Source organism: Cibotium barometz, chromosome 47 (assembly GCF_041138505.1).
Source record: "Cibotium barometz isolate CiBa-2024 chromosome 47, ASM4113850v1, whole genome shotgun sequence".
In the NCBI taxonomy this organism is placed as follows: Eukaryota; Viridiplantae; Streptophyta; class Polypodiopsida; order Cyatheales; family Cibotiaceae; genus Cibotium; species Cibotium barometz.
In genome coordinates, this window is record NC_141092.1 from 35,967,805 (window position 1) to 35,989,165 (window position 21,361).

Below are 21,361 nucleotides of genomic sequence, written 5' to 3' on the forward strand. Positions count from 1 at the left end.
CATCTTGAAGCACTTGAATGAAGATGGACACTACAACCCATACCATTTCTGTAGCACGTCTTCTTCGTATGCGTGTCTTTCTCAAGTTTATATGAATAACTTATATACCTAAAAGGAGCATGAACATCAAGCCTATGATTATATTCGACATGAGGAATCGATGGACATCGACAGATATTTCAGAGTATATCGCAAGGTACATAATTCCAAATTCATTACCACATTTGAATCTTAGTTACACATCATTCATCAAGTCATAGTATTTTCGTGCTCATTTGTGCGAGTGAAGTTTAAAAAAAAAACATACATAAAGTATGGTGGGGAGTTGGCACAGTCCTCCTCCCAAAATTTAATAAATATAGGAGAATGTGTCCTTCCCCCGTTTCCCAAATAGTACTTTTGATATCGAAAGTGAACCAAAACACCTTCAGTGTTGAAGGCCATTAGTCTTACATATTGATTCATGATATAAAACTCATTTTCAAATGTGGTAATGAATTTGTAATTTTCTAATTTGTGGGGTACTTTTGAATCCATATTGAACATAAGAACAGGCTTCAAGCTAATCGATTGCAGATGTCAATCTAGCATTGCCTCCAAGTATGGTTTCAAATTCATGTTCATTTGAGCATCTCAAATATGTTTTGTAGACACTACACGAAGTATCCTACCCAAGCACTCACATAAAACACGGTAAAAGAATTAAAAAAAAAATCTTGTTTTGCAAGCTTCAGAGCATGGAGTGCACCTAGTTTTGATGATATGTGTGTGTGTGTGGGAGAGAGAGAGAGAGAGAGAGAGAGAGAGAGAGAGAGAGAGAGAGAGAGTACTTGCTTGTGTTTATGCACTCGTGTCTGCACAACAAAAAGCACAAGCTCTAATCAACCTACATAGGCTTTGTGATTGTAACGCTTGGACTTTTCAACACACACATCCATTGATTGTGATTGCCGATCCTTCTTGCCTACCTTGCTTTCTAGCTTGCGATCTACTGGCTGTGTGCTTCTCTTGCTTTCTCTCACATAAATACCGGTGTTGAAATTCTCCATAGACTTGAGGAACAAGAAGATGATGATTGCAAAACCTCCCAAAGGCACTCCAAGATACTTGTACTCCGTTAGGAGAAAAGAGCTAACACCTGCATCAAGTGGGTGTTAGAGCCAGTGAACAAAGCAATATCAAGCAATTAAATAGCGCGATGTTCACAGGAAAAGCAGAGCATGGTTCTAAACGCAATTCTTAGAGATGAAAGAAACGATGGGAGTTTTTGTGGCTATGGCAATGACTCTAAAAAGGCCAAAAATAGAGAGAGAATGCTTTGCCACGAGAACTTTTATCTTTGCTCGCTTTTGTGCAAGCTTCTTAGGCTACCCAAAGTAAAAATATACCAAGACTTCCCATGACCCAGCATCATAAGGCAACATACACACAATGGCCATTATCCATAGTGTTGTGTCCAGAGAGACTCCCAGGGCGACTGGGCGGAAGGAGAGTGTTGTGTCCACAGAGACTCCCAACTGGGCGACTGGGCGGAAGGAGAGGAGACTAGAGAGCAGATCAAATCCCTTACATTAAAGATCGATCAGAGGATTGCTCCTGACTTCAGGAGCGGCGTGCCCATTTCTCTCTAAGCAAAGCAGACACCAGGAGAGCGTTGCAATTTGCAATCGCGCGGATTGGGCATTGGAAAATTACAGATATACAGAGATAGAGAGATGGCCCCCTCCCCATTGGGCCTGCAAATTGCACCCACTTTTCTGGGGTCTACTAGCCATTCTGATGTAATCAACGGCCTGGTTCACCTCCACCTGGCCTCATCTGAGGCCACCAGCAGGCCCTTGCAGTGCCACGTTGTCAGGACGAAGTGGGGCCGGGAGGACGTGGCAAGGCATCATCCTGTTTGTGCTTGTTCTGTGATCCCTGCTAACAGACGTGACAACCCTTCCTCCTCTTTGGTGATCGAGGTAAGCAATCATAGATAACCCTACCATACATGCCTGCCATCGCATTGCTTATATCAATGTCAGATTCATGTGAACTAGAAGCAGAAGTATTCGAAAGGCAGTTTTCTTCTAAATTTATGTGTACGAAACACTACAGGCCTGGCTTTTCTGGATGCTATTTTAAATGTGTTGGCATAGAAGTTGCTTTTGTCTCATCGTACAAATGGTGCTGGCTGATTTTGTGTGCTTGGTGGATGTGAGTGCTTTGGGAGGCCAATTTCTGCACGTACTTTTGATGCGAGTGCTTGGGAGGCATGTGGTGAGCTGGGTTTGCACAGTGGTTTGTACTCATGTGTCTCTCTGTGCACACGCATGTATGTTTTTTAAGTGTCCCTTTATTCAGATAAATGGGTCTGTGCACATGCTCTTATGTCCCTCTCTGCTAAAATTTTGTGGGTTTGTGTAGATCAGCAGAAATATCCTCAATTTTGTTTTTCACTCTCTGCTGTTAACCCATAACTCTTCTTTGTATCTACTGCACAGCATTACCCTACTTGGGATACAAGTAACACAGCTCATTCAAAAGTACCCAGTGATGAATCCAATGTTTTGATTGAATGCCGGAACGTTCATAAATCATTTGGAGAAAAACACATTCTAAGAGGTGCTAGCTTCAAGGTAATATACCAACATTTTGCTTTGCACTTTTAAAGGAAGGTTTCGTAGTTTGTTTAGAAGCTGAATATAACTTGTAGATCGAGGACTATGGGATTGTTGGTTAAAAGTTGTACATTTTGAGATATTGGCCACCCAAGGCCTTAGTTAGTAAGTTTTGGGCGCCCAAGTGTGAATAAGGGCCATATATATAAAAGGCAATTTCTCATAATGTACGAACACTATCCCCCTTTGTGCTATGAGAGCTCTTGCTTGTCTTGTGAGAGAGAGTGTACTCTAGTTGTATTAGAGCGTGAGAGTAAGATTGCCTTGCATTGTGGTGTGAACGGCTCCGTGGTGACAACGTGGAGGTGGAGATTGGAGAAGTGGAGCTTCCCAAAGCGAGCTTAGAGAGTCTCAAGGAATGAGAGCTCGAAGCACTGGCAAGAATCCAACAATAGTTGTTGTCTATTGCTTTTTCCGATTGTGAATGGGTAGAGTTCTCTCTTGGGAGGTGCGGTAGCCCATAACAACAGTTTATGGTTGGATGGCCTTCATTTGAGGACTCTAGTATGACTAGATCCAGGCTTATTCTTTTGGATGAGAACAACCTTGCTTTCTCGCAAGCTATCACAATTGCGGTCAACTGTTTAAAAAGGCCGGGAATATGAGACATTTTCCAGTATGAAAGAGGTTTGGTGGACTCTAGGACGTCCAGATATTTGGAAAGAATAAGCTTTGGGAATGGGGGATTATCCTGGAGTACAAAGGATCACACTCCTAAAATTTAGGCTAGTTGCTATTTTTGGCCCAACTCTGATGGAAATTCTGTTCGTGTCATTACGTCTGGAATTGAGCAGATAGTAGTAGATACCAAGAGTTGCTAAAGTACTTATGACAAATGGGCTACCAAGATTTGTATATATAAAGATTATGGAGAACCCTTCTCTTAGATTGGGACATGTGGCAAGAAAGTGGATCAAAGTGAGATAAGTGGCCTCACACTTGTCAAGAAAGTGGATCACAGTGAGACAAGTGGCCTTACACTTGTCATTATATCCTTCTCTTGCCATTTTAGCTCTTGGGGGGCCCAAATCTATAAATTGGAGCCCTCTCTTCATTTGTAAGAGGCTCTCTTGTCGCACACTAGCCTCTACCACCGTTACAAGAAGCTGCCCTAATGATGGCTACTCTCTCTCTCTCTCTCTTCCCCTCTCAGGTTGCCCATGAAGAATACTGGCTGTTGGGGACTGTTTTGGAGGCTTCTATTGCGACGAAATACTGAAGGCAAGGATATTTAATCATTTTATTATCAAAGTCAAGCAAGAATTGGATCCCTTGGATCACGACAGTGGCTCGTTCAACGAGGCCTATGGGGGTTACTTCCCATTGGTTGGCTATCCATACACAGAAGTTGGTTGGTCTTGTCACCCGGAGGTTCACTGCATGGAGTGTGAAATTATGGCATTAGATTGACCCTAGTGCCCTAGCAAGAGGGGTGCCATTAATTTTCTTAGATAGGTGGGGACTCCTATAATTAGTGAGGGAGGGGTTGGTGCGGCTGAGGCCAATGCAATCTGCGATGTGTGCTTCTGCAAAGAGTGGGGACTTATTACTAAGGAATTGTCCTCCACTAGAATTCGGTGGCTTATTGTCAACGTGAGATGTGTGCTCCTGCAAAGAGTGGGGACTTGTTACTGAGGAATTGCCCACCATTAGAATTCGGTGGCTTATCGTTAAGTTGCTCCAGGAGTGTATCGAGGTGTTGTCGGTGTCACCATTTGGTCACCCAATTGGTCCACCCGTGCTTTCTTATCGTGTATGTACATTGGACTGGTGTCCATGGCAGTTGTATATGCCGGGGATTGATGCCACTTATGTGATACTGTGGACTTGGCTTTCCGTTGGAACTTGTGCCTCCGTGTACATGCCCGGAAATGCTTGGTGGATTGGTGTTCCATTGGGTCTGGTACCTCGTGTACTTGCCTGCATTGCATAGCATCTTTATGTGCTTGCTTGCAATTGAAATTGAAATTACATAGCATCTTTATGTGCTTGCCTGCTTGCAATTGAAATTGCATGCTGTTTTCATGCTTGCTTGACCAATGTGTAGTTCCGGGTAAGGGGACGTCGGCGTGCGAACCGTGCGTGTGAAACTGTATGTTGACATGGTTATGTGGCATGTGACAGGTGGTAAGTATTGGTCATAAACCTAGCCTTAGGAGTTAGCACTAATTTATAAGTGAGTGTGTACACACTTCATTAAGTTTTGGGCGACCAAAACTCACTTATAAATTATGACCAGCCCGGTGTTCACACACACTGATGTTCCGAGGTGGACATAACCGAATGTCCACCGCCCAGTCCTTATCCCCTTTGTAGAAAGGAAGTAACTAGCCATGTGTCCACTCTAGCTTGCTCCACAAAGCACTTGTCTGCCACCTACACTGGACAACTCACCACCTCACTCCTCTTTCTCTCTCTAGAGATTGGCGCCTCCTTCATGAGGGTTGTTGGGCTGCATTTTCTACACATTCTCCTTTCCAACTTCATTTCCAAGCTTGCTAAGGTGATTTTCAAGCTTCCAAGAGTGATTCCGGATGCTAATCACTCTCCTACACACTCCCAATGACTGAAATTCAGCAAAACAGCTCTCTTTATTGCTGTAATTTTTGGTCTTTTTGTTGAAAACCTTAATTTCAGCTCTCCTTTCTCAAGTTGAACCATAGGGGAAGCTTTCTCAAGGTTCCCTTCATCCTCTTTGAAGACTTGTCACGAAGAAAGGCGACAAATCGAAGATCTCAACACTCCAAGGACTTCCATCGCGAAGACTTACGCTGTCATCGACTCTACTTGCTATTGGTAAGCTTTTACGCTTAAATATGGAAGCAAGTAGCAGGAGGGAGGATCCGGATTACAAGATCACATACCCTGTGTAGTGTTCTTTTGTCCTATGTGCTCTCTTGCAGATTGTTGCTACCATGTGTTGGTGGAACAATAGAGAGCAGATGGTAGGGAACATGGACACTTGAGAGGGTAGTGTGGATTGCAAGTCTACAACGACAACCACTTGTTTGCAATACTGTATTCATATGCATTGGTATGGAAATCTGGTCAGAAATGCTCTGATACCAATGTAACTTGGTTGAACACAATGCTAATCAATACACTTAAATACACTAAGATTTGATGGACACTTGCACAAATACAAGAAGTAAATTGCTGAATTGACAAGAGACACACAATGAGCCGGAACGGCCGACCCCTCCCTCAAATAAAGTATATTGATCTTGGGAGAATCAAGTACATAGTGTCATGCAATTTATGCTTACGGAGTTCTTCAAAAACAATGGCCAAATGAGCTCTATGCTCTTCTTCGGTCTTCGAGAAGACTAGAATGTCATCAAAGAAGACACCTGTAAATTTCCTGTACCCACGGAATATGCGATCCATCATTAGCCGGGGCATTTGTAAGACCAAAAGGCATAACAAGATACTCCTAAATGTCAGAATGCGCAGCGGAAGACTAACGCACATAGGAGACGTATCACCATCGAGCACCATGAACATCCCCAACGGGCATTGCAGCATCCCTCCACTGGGCTCCCATCTCCTAGTGAGCTACCCCCCAAAACACTGGCCGGAGTGGATGACTATGACAAGGTGCCACCACACCCTGTATATGGCGCTTCAACTACCCATGCTTCCACTTATGGGATAATCCAAGGCACGCTCTAGCCATAGATCACAAGCTTGAAATCACCAACCTTCCAACACTCTCCCTCGATTCGAGCTCCGCAAGCCACTGAGGCGTGAGGGGGTCGCCTAGGATCACACACGCCTGAGCTGCCCAGGACCACACATGCCCCGAGCTCTGATACCATGTCAGAATGCGCATTCTGACAATAAAGTCCAAATGCTGTCTTGAAAGCAGTTTTGTGTACATCCTTAGGCACTACACGCACTTGATGATATCCACTCTTGAGATCAATTTGGCTAAAGCGTGCCGATTCATCCAACTTGTCAAGGATGTCGTCTATGCGTGGAATCGGAAACCAATTCTTGATGGTAAGCTTATTCAAAGCTCTATAATCCACACACATACGAAAGGATCCATCCTTCTTTTAAACCAAGAGGACGGGTGAACAATATGGGGAAGAGCTTGGCTGAACCAAACCCTTCTCAAGAAGCTCATTCACCTACTTCATGATCTCCTCTTTTTGGGATGCACTTACACGATAGGCTGGCCTATTAGGTGGTGAGCTACGTGGCACAAGATCAATGCGATGATCTTCCAATCGTACGGGTGGCGACTCATCTGGTAACTCATCAGCAAAACAATCATTGTGCTCTTGCAAAAATTTCAACCTATCATTACTAAGAGTGTTTACATGTACATTATTTTCCTCAACATGATCTCGTACAAAAATCAAGTACGCAAAAACACTCTTTCATTACTTTCTTAATTTGTACATGAGATACAAGGGAAATGGTATCACCCTCTTCACTAGCATCAATTACATGCTCTCGGCCTTTATGCATGAAGGTGATCCTGTTGGTCTTGTAAGCCTTGCTGCACGGATCAATACGTGTATGCCAAGGCTTTCCGAGCAATACATCACAACCATTCAAAGGCGCCACAAGAAAATCCTCATGATCCTATCACGTGCACACCCATCAGGCGTACAGGTGGCATGGCATCATCAAGCATTAATCAGGACATTTAAACATTATTCAGGCATTTTCAGCATATGCAAACATATGTTTGGGGCTGTTTTCAGCACCAACATCAGTACGTTAGTCTTCATTAGCATGTAGGGCATTTATTTGCATCAGGTCGGGGCTGTTAGCACCAACCGACAGCAGCAATTATGCATTTATGAGGTCGTGAGGTCCCAGATAGGCTGGCTGACTGTAGCACACTGGCCGACCAGCAGCAGCCATGCTCTCATGTATAAGTAGCGCATCATTTCAGCACGGTTCTCTCATCTTCTCTGCAACGTTTCCTTCCTAGGAGATAAGGGAAGTCAGTGGGACAACAGTTCACCCAGCATATAGTCATCAAATCAGCATATTCAGCACCATAGGCAGCATATTCAACACTCAAGTCATCTTCCTACCTCCTTCATAGAGGAAAACCGGCATTCAAGTGGTGGACCTCAGCATTGGAGCAAGGAACAGTCATCATCAGCATTCAGCCTATCCCTCTCATCCCGAGAAGGAACTTCATCTAGGACAGCATCATAGATCTATTTAGATCTCATTGTAACCCATTCATCTAATATAGCTGCATTGCATTGCATTGCATTGACACTATTTGTCTATCTCTTAAGTATCATTAAGTGAAGTTTAGTTAGCCTAAGGTTGAGATTACTACGATCACTCCCTCACATGTCACAGATCCACATAGCCTTGAATGTGTATGCGCAACTTGCCAAAAATAGACATGACCTGCACTTCTCTACCAACAAACCCTTGCTTCAATTTGAGGACCCATGTCCTCCACTTCAATACCCAAAGCAGCTGCCATCTGTGTGGATATGAAATTTTCAGATGCACAATCATCAAACATGAATAAAGCGAGCTGATCCTTGAGTTGTCTCCAAGCTTTACATACAACCCTGTCTTTGCTTTCATATGAAGTGTTGCCCTGCACATTCGGAACCATATGCACATTAGCCTTTGATGCATTTGCATTATCACGCTGCTTCTTGTTTGGGCATGCCTTTGCAATGTGCTTGGTGCTACCACAAGTAAAGCATTTCCCCTCGCTCATATATTGCTTTTTCTGCTCTGGAGTGAGACCATAGTCTCTCAGTTTGAAGGGACGCTTCTTGATAGTGTTATTTTCAGCCTTTGGACCATTTTTATCCTAGTTTTGGTCCTTTTTAGGTGGCTGTCCATCATTTTGCAGGTTTTGGACAGCCCTCTCTTTGCCTTGAAATGAGGGTTTAGCCTTATTGGATCGACTCAATTTGAGTTTCAATTGCTCGGTGGCGGTGGCGGTGGCGGCAGCGATTAGTTGGTGTAAGGTATGACTAGGATACATTTGTAGTCCGCTTTGTACACGGGTTGCAATCCCGATTGAAACCTTCTCTTCCTTTCCGCCTCGGTGACATGCATAAATGGAGACACCTCCAAAAGCACTTTCCAAAACTTTTGTACATATGCATTTACCGATTCCCCCTCATTTTGCTTCACCCAATCCCACTTCATTGTTATCTCATTCAATGCATTGGGAGGCAAGAATTGAGCATAGAACCTCTCCTTGAACTCTTCCCAAGTTACAGGAACACCAATCCACCAAGCATTTCCGGGCATGTACACGGAGGCACAAGTCCCAACGGAAAGCCAAGTCCACAATATCACACGAGTGGTACCAATCCCTGGCATATGCAACTGCCATGGACACCAGTCCAATGTACATACATGATAAGAAAGCACGGGTGGACCAATTGGGTGGCCAAATGGTGACTTTCCCCCGGCTTCTAAATAGTTGTCCGCAACTGAAAAGCATCCAAATATGTCTGAAGCACATGTGGGCAATCTTTGAAGAACTCTTCATCTACCCATTTAGCATCAATGGGAAGATAGTTCTTAAACTTCACAAGGTAACGCCTCACAACTTTGCCTGCAGCAAGGTTGCGTTCCTTGTGATACACAATTTGCTCTGGCTGCAAGATCTCCTCAAGCTCATCCACTTCTGGTGGATCCTCAATGATCGTTTCACTGAGCTCCGGCCCTACATACTTGCGAAGGAGACTCACATGAAAAGCATTGTGTATGTGCCAAGTAATGCCAATCTGAAAGCCACTTCATTGATCTTCTCGATCACTTGAAAAGGCCCATAGTACCTAGTTGCAAGCTCAGGATATGCACCCTCTTTGCCAGGTCTCTTTGCAAGTCTTGCTTTCTCAAATCTCAGCAATACCCAATCATTCTCTTTAATATCCAATTGCCTTCTATGCTTGTCGGCAACCCTTTTATGCTTGTCTTGTGACCTTGCAATGGCTGTCAGCACCTGAGCAAAAGCAATATCCAAGTCTCTTACATACTCATCAGCTGCAAATATCTCATCCTTTGTGCGAAGGATGGGTGGCAAAACCATCTTGCCATAAACAATCTCAAACGGGGTCTTTCCCGTAGATGCATGCACCGTGTTGTTGTATGCAAATTCCACAAGCGGTAAGTACTTCTCCCAAGAAGACTTTTGATCCGTCACATAACATTTCAAGAGATCCAACACGGCTGAATTTGCAGCCTCACTTTGCCCATCCGTTTGAGGGTGATAAGCTGATGAGAAGTCCAATTTGGTGCCCATATTATCAAATAAGGCCTGCCAAAAGAGACTTGTAGTCCTGGGATGTCTATCCCCCACAATGGACTTCGGCATTTCATGATGTTTGAACACTTGTGCAAGATATATTTTAACCATATGCTCAGCTTTGATGGTCTTTTTGACTGGCAAGAAATGAGCTTGCTTGCTAAACTTGTTCACAATTGTCCAAATTGCATCATTACCCTGTTGGGTACGTGCGAAGTCCATAATGAAATCCATTGTAATACTTTCCCATGGCTGCATGGGAATAGGCAATGGCTGAAGCAAACCTGGTGTCTTTTGCCTATCAAATTTGACTTTTTGACAGGTGATACATGCACGTACATGTGCCTCTATGTCCTTCTACATACCTGGCCAAAAGAAATACTGCTCAATCATGTGCGTAGGAGGCATTATGCCTCTATGACCAGCATATGGAGGAGCATGGTACTTATCCAAAACCTTTTGCCTCATGTCAGACACCACACATAGGCAATTATCTTTCATGAGATAACCCTCTTTGATCACATATGAGGCATGTGCATGACCAGCCATCAAATCAGCCCAAATAGTGGCAAAATCAACATCTGTATGATACAAATCACGCATGGTAGACAAGTCTCTATGGGAGAGGCAACCGAGATAGCTGCTACATATGGCTTTTGTGACAATGCATCGGCCACTACGTTCTTCTTTTCCGGGGTGTGCAAGATCTGAAAATGAAACATAGAGAGGAAATTGGCCATCCTCATATGCTTCTTTGACAACTTAGTTTGAGTAAGAAAATACCTCAAACTCTGGTGATCTGTCTTCACAGAGTGAAATCAGCCACAAGAAGGTAATGTTTCTATATAGTAAGTGCATGAATTACAGCCAAGAGCTCTTTCTCATAAATGCCAAGAGATAGCTTTGCATCATGCAATCTACGACTCTCATAAGCCACGGCATGTCCCTCTTAATTAAGGACAGCTCCTATGCAATTTCCAGATGCATCACATTCCACACAGAGGCTTTTGCAAATCCGGAATGATCAACACTGGACCACGAGTAGTTGCATCTTTCAATTTGAGGAATGCATCTCTCTCTACATTAGTCCATTTGAACACGGCCTCCTTCTTTGTCAAATCATGTAAAGGAGAAGCAATCCATGCAAAGTGCCGAATGAACCTGCGGTAGTAAGAGCATAATCCAAGAAAACTACGGATCTCATGCACCGAACTCAATTCGGGCCAATTCCGAATTGCATCAATCTTTGCAAGATCCATCCGCACGAAAGGATCCATCCTTCTTTTGAACCAAGAGGACGGGTGAACAATATGGGGAAGAGCTTGGCTGAACCAAACCCTTCTCAAGAAGCTCATTCACTTGCTTTATGATCTCCTCTTTTTGGGATGCACTTACACGATAGGCTGGCCTATTAGGTGGTGAGCTACCCGACACAAGATCAATGCGATGATCTTCCGGTCATACAGGTGGTAACTCATTTGGTAACTCATCAGCAAAACAATCATTGTGCTCTTGCAAAAATTTCAGCCTATCATTACTAAGAGTGTTTACATGTACATTATTTTCCTCAACATGATCTCGTACAAAAATCAAGTACGCAAAAACACTCTTTTTCATTACTTTCTTAATTTGTACATGAGATACAAGGGGAATGGTATCACCCTCTTCACTAGCATCAATTACATGCTCTCGGCCTTTATGCATGAAGGTGATCCTGTTAACTTGTAAGCCTTGCATGGATCAATACGTGTATGCCAAGGCTTTCCAAGCAATACATCACAACCATTCAAAGGCGCCATAAGAAAATCCTCATGATCCACATAGCCTTGAATGTGTATGTGCAACTTGCCAAAAATAGGCATGACCTGCACTTCAATACGTGTATGCCAAGGCTTTCCAAGCAATACATCACAACCATTCAAAGGCGCCATAAGAAAATCCTCATGATCCACATAGCCTTGAATGTGTATGCGCAACTTGCCAAAAATAGGCATGACCTGCACTTCTCTACCAACAAAGGCAGCCCCTGCTTCAATTTGAGGATCCATGTCCTCCACTTCAATACCCAAAGCAGTTGCCATCTGTGTGGATATGAAATTTTCAGATGCACAATCATCAAACATGAACAAAGCGGGCTGATCTTTGAGCTGTCCCCAAGCTTTACATACAACCCTATCTTTGCTATCATGTGAAGTGTTGCCCTGCACATCCGGAACCATATGCACATTAGGCTTTGATGCATTTGCATTATCACGCTTCTTCTTGTTTGGGCATGCCTTTGCAATATGCTCGGTGCTACCACAAGTAAAGCATTTCCCCTCACTCATATATTGCTTTTTTTGTTCCAGAGCGAGACCATAGTCTCTCAGTTTAAAGGGACGCTTCTTGGTAGTGTTATTTTGAGCCTTTGTACCATTTTTATCTTGGTTTTGGTCCTTTTTAGGTGGCTGTCCATCATTTTGCAGGTTTTGGACAGCCCTCTCTTTGCCTTGAAATGAGGGTTTAGTCTTATTGGATCGACTCAATTTGAGTTCCAATTGCTCGGTGGCGGTGGCGGTGGCGGCTGCGATTAATTGGTGTAAGGTACATTTGTAGTCCCGCTTTGTACACGGGTTGCAATCCCGATTGAAACCTTCTCTTCTTTTCGGCCTCGGTAACATGCATAAATGGAGACACCTCCAAAAGCGCTTTCCAAAACTTTTGTACATATGCATTTACCGATCCCTTCTCATTTTGCTTTACCCAATCCCACTTCATTGTTATCTCATTCAATGCATTGGGAGGCAAGAATTGAGCATAGAACCTCTCCTTGAACTCTTTCCACGATCTAACAGGATTCGGTGAGAGCTTCTCCGTAAGTCACCAATGGGCAGTAGTGCCTTTCATGAACATGCTTACATGCCGGATCATGGATTTCTGAGTGAAATCCTCATCACTGAAAGCAATATCAAACTAGGCAATAAAAGCAAGTGCCTTTGATGCATCATATTTCCCATGATATGTGTCAAACTTCACAGATTTGTCTCCGGCTTTGAAGTCATGAGACTTTGATGCATGTGTGTGCATCTCAACATGTTTTCTCCCATGTTTGTCCATTGGGACAGCCCGTGTGACTGGCATCATTTTTGGACCAAAAGGTGATGCATAAGGCATAGATACATGTGCCCTGTAAGCATGAGGCATGGCTGGTTCCTCAACATGCATTGATACATTTTCAGCCATAACTTCTCTCTCATGAGCACACTCGAAGGCATGAGTGGCATGAGAGATACGCGGAATACTTGCACCAACAGAAAATTACAGCCCATGTTGCATGTGTTGTGCATGCACATTTTCAGCCTGCAATGGCATTTGACATACATTTTGACCACTGCCATAAGCATTGTATCTTTCACGGGCTACATTAGGTGTTCTTGCATGGCGTGAAGTCATTGATTGTTCCTCTCCCATAGCATGGAGATTCATCCTCTTAGACATAAGTTCTTGTTCGGGCACTTGTGGGGATTCCATGACATGTGGGATGGTTGCCTTTTCTGCATAGGCATCCTCGATACGAGCCAAGTATGCACGTGCTGCCTCCCTCGGTTGCATGTGTAACTCTTGAGCAATCATTGCTATTGCATGATCCATATAAGATTCAGCTTTCTTGGCCTTCAAACGGTCATGTACCAATGGATCCTCGCGGCGGTAGAGATTCAATTCTTCTTGTTGTGCATGGAGAAGAGCTTGCATACGAGTAAGTTCACAGCCCTCAAGACTATGGACTCTTCTTCCTGCATCTTCTCTTTGCCACGGGACGGTTGTCCCACATATTCATGTTCCCTATTGTGCACCACATGAGTTTGCTCATCTTGTAAAGCATTGGAGGCATGCATTTCATTGTCCCTGCCTCTTGTATTAGCATCTCCAATATTCATTGTATGGCTGTCCATAATGTTCTAAGTGTAGAGATAGCTAGTGTTCACGGTGATCGTCTCTCACGATAGAAGTGAAAAAGAACCGTATGCTTTGATACCAATGTAACTTGGTTGAACACAATGCTAATCAATACACTTAAATACACTAAGATTTGATGGACACTTGCTCAAATACAAGAAGTAAATTGCTGAATTGACAAGAGACACACAATGAGCCGGAACAGCCGACCCCTCCCTCAAATAAAGTATATTGATCTTGGGAGAATCAAGTACATAGTGTCTGTCAGAATATGCAGCGGAGATGATGACCAAATCTGGGAACACAAGAGCAAAAACGCAGGCAGAAAAACAGCACAAGAGAGAGACAGATGTAGGCGTGTAACTCTGCTCTATATACACAAGAAGATTCCGAGGAATGATACAAATGAGTTATGGGGGCTGAGGACCTATATATACCCCCCTAGAAGGGCAGTCGGCCAGCATAAAGAAAGCCCACGACTGAGAAAAATGTCCACAACTGCTGAAAATAGCAGTCGGCCAGCTACAGATGCCTCCGCCTAGACAGAACAAGTCGGCCAGCACTCTGACAGCCCACGACTGATGTAGATCCAGTCGGCCAGCTTCAGAGTGCTCCTGGCATCACCTGGCAGCCCTCCCAAGCCTCAGAAAAATGGGAAAAATAGGGGAAAAATGCGGAGAGTGGGGAAAAATGGGAAAACACCTCATAAGGGCGGGCACACCCACAACAAAGGCCCTGGTGTATAAATCTAGACAGGAGATGACTTCTAACACCCCCTCTCAGCTCCTGGCTGTGTAACCAACCACTGGGAGCTGGGGTGCCGCCTGAGCAAATCCTGAGAGCGACTTCGTGAAGAGGTCCACCGTACTGTCCTCCGTCGAACAGAACTCCAGCAAGATGTCATCAGCAACGATCTGTTCACGAACAAAGTGCCTCTCGATGACCATGGGTTCCTCCAATGGAAACCCAAACCTGCCATGCAACCTCCTCCTGCTCCGTAAAACTGCTCCTGGGGCATAAGTAGATCTCCTCGTGTCCGGATCTCCTCCCCAAACCGAGTCACTCCAACTGTGGAGTCGGACTCCATCCAACAATCCCCCTCCTGTGTACAAGAGTCCATGATCCTTCGCATGCCGCAGAAACCACAGGAAACGCAATCCTGCCTCACAAAGAGACATCTGCAACCAAGAGCTCAACTGCCTCATCAGGAAGCTCCCGTCCAATCCGGTGTCCATCAACCAGATCCATGAACCATACAGCTTCTGAATCACAGAGACATCACACTGCTCACAAGGATCAACACCTGTTACAGTGCACAAACAAGTCCTGGAAGCCTGATGAAACCTGTCAACAACCCCCTCTGAATCCGGAACCACAAAGCCTGGAGAAACCACCTCCTTCTGCAAGTAAACACCTGCCACCTGCCTGGCTTTCCGAAAGGTCCCCGTGGAAAGAACATCCTCAACAACTGGAAGTTCTATGTCCCGAACACGACGAGACATCAGAGCATAAGTGACCTGTTCAGCTTCCTCTGACTCACGAACACAAGAACTACCAACCTCAGTACTGGAAAGTTCCTGCCAACTACTGCCATCTACTGGTAAGCTATCCACCATCTGGTCCCGGAAAGCTCGCACCTGCAGCGTATCCACACTTGAGTAGCCATTACCAAACTGCCACTCATCACAATCTTGAGGACCTGGGAGAGAGAGTGCTGAAAGCCTGTAGACTCCATTCTCCACTCCACCTTCCCAAACCACTTGGCCTGTTGCTTTGTCCCGGAGAGCAACAAAATGCTCATCAAACTCCACCCGTTCGCCAGTCTTGCAAACCTGATGCACTGACAACAGATGAAAACCAAGTGCCGGAACATACAACACCTGGGAGGAATGCTTCTCCCCTCTGCCATCGGGAACTATCTCCATCCTGCCCTCACTGTGAACTGGGATAGTGGACGTATCCCCAGTAAGAATATGACCAGAAAGCCTGCAGAGATCCTGTAAACTGGAACGGGAAGGAGTCATGTGCCTGGAAGCACCACTATCGAGAATCCACTCCCGAGTATCCGTTGCGGAGAGTCCTCCAATCTCCTCCCTGCCTGAAGAAAATGAAGCATCGGTGTCCATCACCTCCAGGTGCACAAAAGCCGGAGTCTTCATGATTGCTGAGGAGTCTTCACCCTTCTCGGTCTTCCGCTTGGGACACTGACTCCAGTAGTGGCCTTTCTCGCCACAATCATTAAAGGTTCTCTCTGCCTTTAGCTTCTCGCGGTCAGCGTCGGACATCTTCTCAGAAGACTTCTCCGATGAAGCCTTCCCCTTGCCCGTGTTACGGCCTTTCAACCGTTGGCCAGTTAAGGCCTCCGAACCTCCACCCTGAGGAGGGTTCGTGAATCGTTCCTCCTGGTCCAGGACCATGGGCACAAGCTCCTCCCACGTGATGGTGCTGAGCCTGCCACTGGTAATCAACGACGAGTAGAATGCTGAGTACGAAGAGGGCAAATGTGACAGCAACGTTATGGCCATGTCCTCTGACGATATCTCCTTCCCAGCCTGGAGAACTTCCTGCTGAAGAGCCTGCAGCTTGTTAATATGCTCCCGCATCGTCGACGACTTTGCAGGGCTCATAACCCGCATCTGTACTTCCAAGGAAATCCTCTTCATGGGCGATACCCTGTTGTAAAGTGAGGCCAAATGCTGCCATATACCTCTGGCCAGCGTCATATGCTTTACATGATTAATTACCTGTGGTGTGCAATTGAGGAAAATAAACGAACGGACCCTGGCGTTGACGCGATCCCACATCTGCGTCTGGGCCTCCCGGTCCTTTCGGGTTGACGGTACCTCCCCTTCCTCTACTTCCGGCCGTGGAACACCAACAACGACGAAATCGGCGAGATCGTAGGACTCCAGAACGGATTCCATCATCACCTTCCATATGCCGTAGTTGCTCCCGTCCAACTGACGGTCCACCGGGAACGTGGGGAGTGTCGGGATCTTCACATGTCTCTCGGCCATCTCATACAGATCTGCCATAGCGGGGATGTACTCTGAAAAGGGTGGGTGGGTGGGAACAAAGAAGAACTGATACCTGCAAGTGGCTGTCCAGCAAATCAGCCCGCCTTCCTCTTGCTTCTCCTCTTCCCGAACAGTCCAAAACAGTCCACCAATCAGCCACAAAACAGCCCCCCTCTTGCTCACACAAATCCCAAGACCTATCTAGAGCCTAGGGCTCTGATACCATGTCAGAATATGCAGCGGAGATGATGACCAAATCTGGGAACACAAGAGCAAAAACGCAGGCAGAAAAACAGCACAAGAGAGAGACAGATGTAGGCGTGTAACTCTGCTCTATATACACAAGAAGATCCCGAGGAATGATACAAATGAGGTATGGGGGCTGAGGACCTATATATACCCCCCTAGAAGGGCAGTCGGCCAGCATAAAGAAAGCCCACGACTGAGAAAAATGTCCACGACTGCTGAAAATAGCAGTCGGCCAGCTACAGATGCCTCCGCCTAGACAGAACAAGTCGGCCAGCACTCTGACAGCCCACGACTGATGTAGATCCAGTCGGCCAGCTTCAGAGTGCTCCTGGCATCACCTGGCAGCCCTCCCAAGCCTCAGAAAAATGGGAAAAATAGGGGAAAAATGCGGAGAGTGGGGAAAAATGGGAAAACACCTCATAAGGGCGGGCACACCCACAACAAAGGCCCTGGTGTATAAATCTAGACAGGAGATGACTTCTAAGAGTGTCATGGGTATTTTTGACTAGATTTCCATACCAATGCATATGAATACAGTATTGCAAACAAGTGGTTGCCGATGTAGACTTGCAACCCACACTACCCTCTCAAGTGCCCATGTTCCCTATTGTTCCACCAACACATGGTAGCAACAATCTGCATGAGAGCACGTAGGACAAGAGAACACTACACAGGGTATGTGATCTTGTAATCCGGTTCCTCCCTCCTGCTACTTGCTCCCATATTTAAGCATAATAGCTTACCAATAGCAAGTAGAGTCGATGACAGCGGAAGTCTTTGCGATGGAAGTCCTTGGAGTGTTGAGATCTTTGATTTGTCGCCTTTCTTCGTGACAAAAGTCTTCAAGAGGATGAAGGGCACCTTGGGAAAGCTTCCCCTATGGTTCAACTTGAGAAAGGAAGGCTAAAATTAGGGTTTTCAGCAAAAAGACCAGAAATTACAGCAAAAATGAGAGCTGTTTTGCTGAATTTTAGTCATTGGGAGTGAGTAGGAGAGTGATTAGCACTTGGAAACACTCTTGGAAGCTTGGAAAACACCCTAGCAAGTTGGGTATGGCTATGGAGAGCTTGGAAATGGAGAGAAATGGTGGAAAAACAGAGTTTTCAGCCTCCAAAAATCTTCATGAAGAGAAAATACGAATTTTCTCTTAATAAGTAAGTGAATTGGGGTCCAAATCAGGTGAAGGGACATGGGGAGATGCCCATTTATGAGTAAAAGGGGAGGATCAGGACCAATTGGGTGGCCAAATGGTGATAGTTCCATTGGGTCTGATACCTCGTGTACTTGCCTGGAGCACGTCTATTTTGGTATAGTCTCATGAACGGGGATTGTCCATACCAATGCTGCATTGCATAGCATCTTTATGTGCTTGCTTGCAATTGAAATTGCATGCTGTTTTCATGCTTGCTTGACCAATGTGTAGTTCCGGGTAAGGAGACGTCCGCCCGCGAACCGTGCGTGTGAAACTGTCTGCTGACATGGTTATGTGGCATGTGACAGGTGGTAAGTATTGGTCATAAACCTAGACTTAGGAGTTAACACTAATTTATAAGTGAGTGTGTACACACTTCATTAATTTTTGGGCGACTAAAACTCACTTATAAATTATGACCAGCATGGTGTTCACACACCCTGATGTCCGGAGGTGGACATAACCCAATGTCCACTGCCCAGACCTTATTCCCTTTGTACAAAGGAAGTAACTAGCCATGTGTCCACTCTGCTTGCTCCACAAAGCACCTGCCTGCCACCTACACTGGACAACTCACCACCTCACTCCTCTTTCTCTCTCTAGAGATTGGCGCCTCCTTCATGAGGGCTGTTGGGCTGCATTTTCTACACATTCTCCTTTCCAACTTCATTTCCAAGCTTGCCAAGGTGATTTTCAAGCTTCCAAGAGTGATTCCGGATGCTAATCACTCTCCTACATACTCCCAATGACTGAAATTCAGTAAAACAGCTCTCTTTATTGCTGTAAATTTTGGTCTTTTTGCTGAAAACCCTAATTTCAGCCCTTCTTTCTCAAGTTGAAGAACCATAGGGGAAGCTTTCCCAAGGTTCCCTTCATCCTTTTGAAGACCTGGCCGGGTCTACAAAACCACTCTGACTCTGAATAAGATCTATGCATCTGTTCCCTCCAGTTCCCAATCCATTCTTGCCTTGACTCTGAACACTGTCTTGGTCTTCATTCGTGAGGAATGAGTCTTGGGACCGTTGCCCGAGAACCTACCTGGCTCACAGGACTGCCATCCCCTTTGGGCTTTGTGGAACACCACCAACAAACCTCTTGGGAGCTCTTCCCGATCTTGTGTTCCTTGCCTTGGGCTTCGTATCTGTGTACTTTCCTATACCTTGGACTTGTACACCATCATATGGGACTGAATCAGTATTTAGCTTTGCTGAGCCTGATGCTCTGACACCAATGTAACACGTGGAAGCTCTGAGAGTCTTCTTGTAGCCCTAAACACCATTGAGAACATGCTGATGCAAAAACGCAGACAGAAGGGAGAGTAGAGAGAGAGAGATATGCTGGAAATTCAGTATATTCATATGGTACAAAAAGGTACCCTAATCTACAGCCCTGGGCTGCCTTGCAAAAAAGGTGTAATCTGTCCTAGTCTAAGGACCCAACCCATAAGGAGTTGAATGAGTCCAACAATGAGCATCCATGCCTTTATATAGGCTCTTGAACAAATAGATGAGCTGGCCGACTGGCAGTTTTTTCCCATAAATGCGATGCGCTTGCAGCCGCCTCAAATCTGGTCCAGCCGACAGCCTTTCTTGCAGCAGTCGGCCAGCCGACTGGCAGTTTTTCCCCATTAATGTGATGTGCCTGCAGCCGCCTCAAATCTGGTCCAGCCGACAGCCTTTCTTGCAGCCGACAGTACCCTCTTGCAGCCGCCTGGTCATCCTGGTCCCGTTCTCCTAGTCCACACTAGCCAAAACAGCACTTGATGCTCCAACTTCTGGTTCTTATCATTCTTTTCTGGCTGCCCCTTCTGGACTAGCTGAGGAACATGTCCATGGGCATACTTGCACATGACATAGTACTCATAGCACTAGCCAGAATTTTGATATCAGAGCTGGTTTTGCTGCAGCCAGATGATCACCACGAGTAGTCGTTGCCGCCGTCTCAGAGCCGCCTGCCCCTAGCTGCCGTCGCCCCAGAGCCAGTCGTCGCCGCCGATTGCCGCCGTCTCAAAGCCACCTGCCCCTAGCTGCCTTCGCTCCAGATCCAGTCGCCGCCGGCTGCCGCCGTCTCAGAGTCACCAATCAATTGGGCGGCGGTAGTGCCCAGTGCACCACCTTCGCCAGCCAGTTGGGCAGAGTGTCTTTGCGTTTGCCGCCTGTGCCCAGTTTCGCCGCCTTTGCTTCTTTCGCCTGCGCCCAGTTCCGTTGCCTTTGCGACTGGCACCTGCACCCAGTTCCGTTGCCTTGTCCTGCTCTGCGAGGGCCTCAACTCACTGTCCGCCCACATCTCCAGGTCCATCTCGGTCCTATTCTCCATTCCCGAGCTCAGCCTTGTCTACTTGAGGGAAAGAGGGAAGATAGCGATCAACTCACATCAGCATCTTCTCACAGCGGTACACAAATTTGAGGCTTTCTTTTTCATACATTCTTTTGTCAAATTCAAGGCCTCTAAGATGCATATTTGGGGATTCTTGTTCGTAAGGGGAGGTTTTCTAAGGTGGATTCATCCATAGGCACTCTTGTTCCTTGCAATACTCCCGGAGTCTTGTGTTAGCTCATTCAAGTATACACTGTGTTTTTGGTATACTTTAGCGATCGCACCTTCAATCTCGTCATATCCTGATGCCTTGTGTGCACGTACACTCCCGTAACTCTCTTTTTCTCGTATTTTCCCAAGAGCTCACATCAAGGGGGGCTTTCCTGTTTCTAGTTCTCTCCCCTCCAACTTTGGGAAATCTCGTACTACTGTGATGCTTCCATTGAGCTTTCTAGATTCTGTGCATTCATGACAATTGAAGATCGGCTTGATGGTCCCAACTACTCATTATGGAGTTTTATGTTGAAGAATCTCTTAATTGTATGGGAGATTGCCACAAGGCAAGAGCCTCGTCCTGCTACACCAACTCCTGGCACCTCGACTTCAAGGGCAACTTAGATTGTGGCACAAGTTGTGTCAGGCATTACAACACCCCCTCCTGGACCCATTGAAGACCAAAGATGGTGGGATGCCCGTGATGTTCAACTGATGGCCATGATTGCTCTTTCAG

General features: G+C 45.7%; 1 protein-coding gene across 1 annotated transcript in view; it reads left to right on the forward strand.

The window, feature by feature from the left end:
* Window positions 1-1,440: 1,440 nt before the first annotated feature.
* Window positions 1,441-21,361, forward strand: part of ABCI13 (non-intrinsic ABC protein 11) — a 58,211-nt gene continuing 38,290 nt past the window's right edge. The window contains exons 1-2 of the mRNA XM_086784700.1: window positions 1,441-1,964; window positions 2,487-2,621. Coding sequence (XP_086640826.1) covers window positions 1,716-1,964; window positions 2,487-2,621 — 384 coding nt within the window. The 5' untranslated portion in view covers window positions 1,441-1,715. The remainder of the gene's footprint in view (window positions 1,965-2,486; window positions 2,622-21,361) is intronic.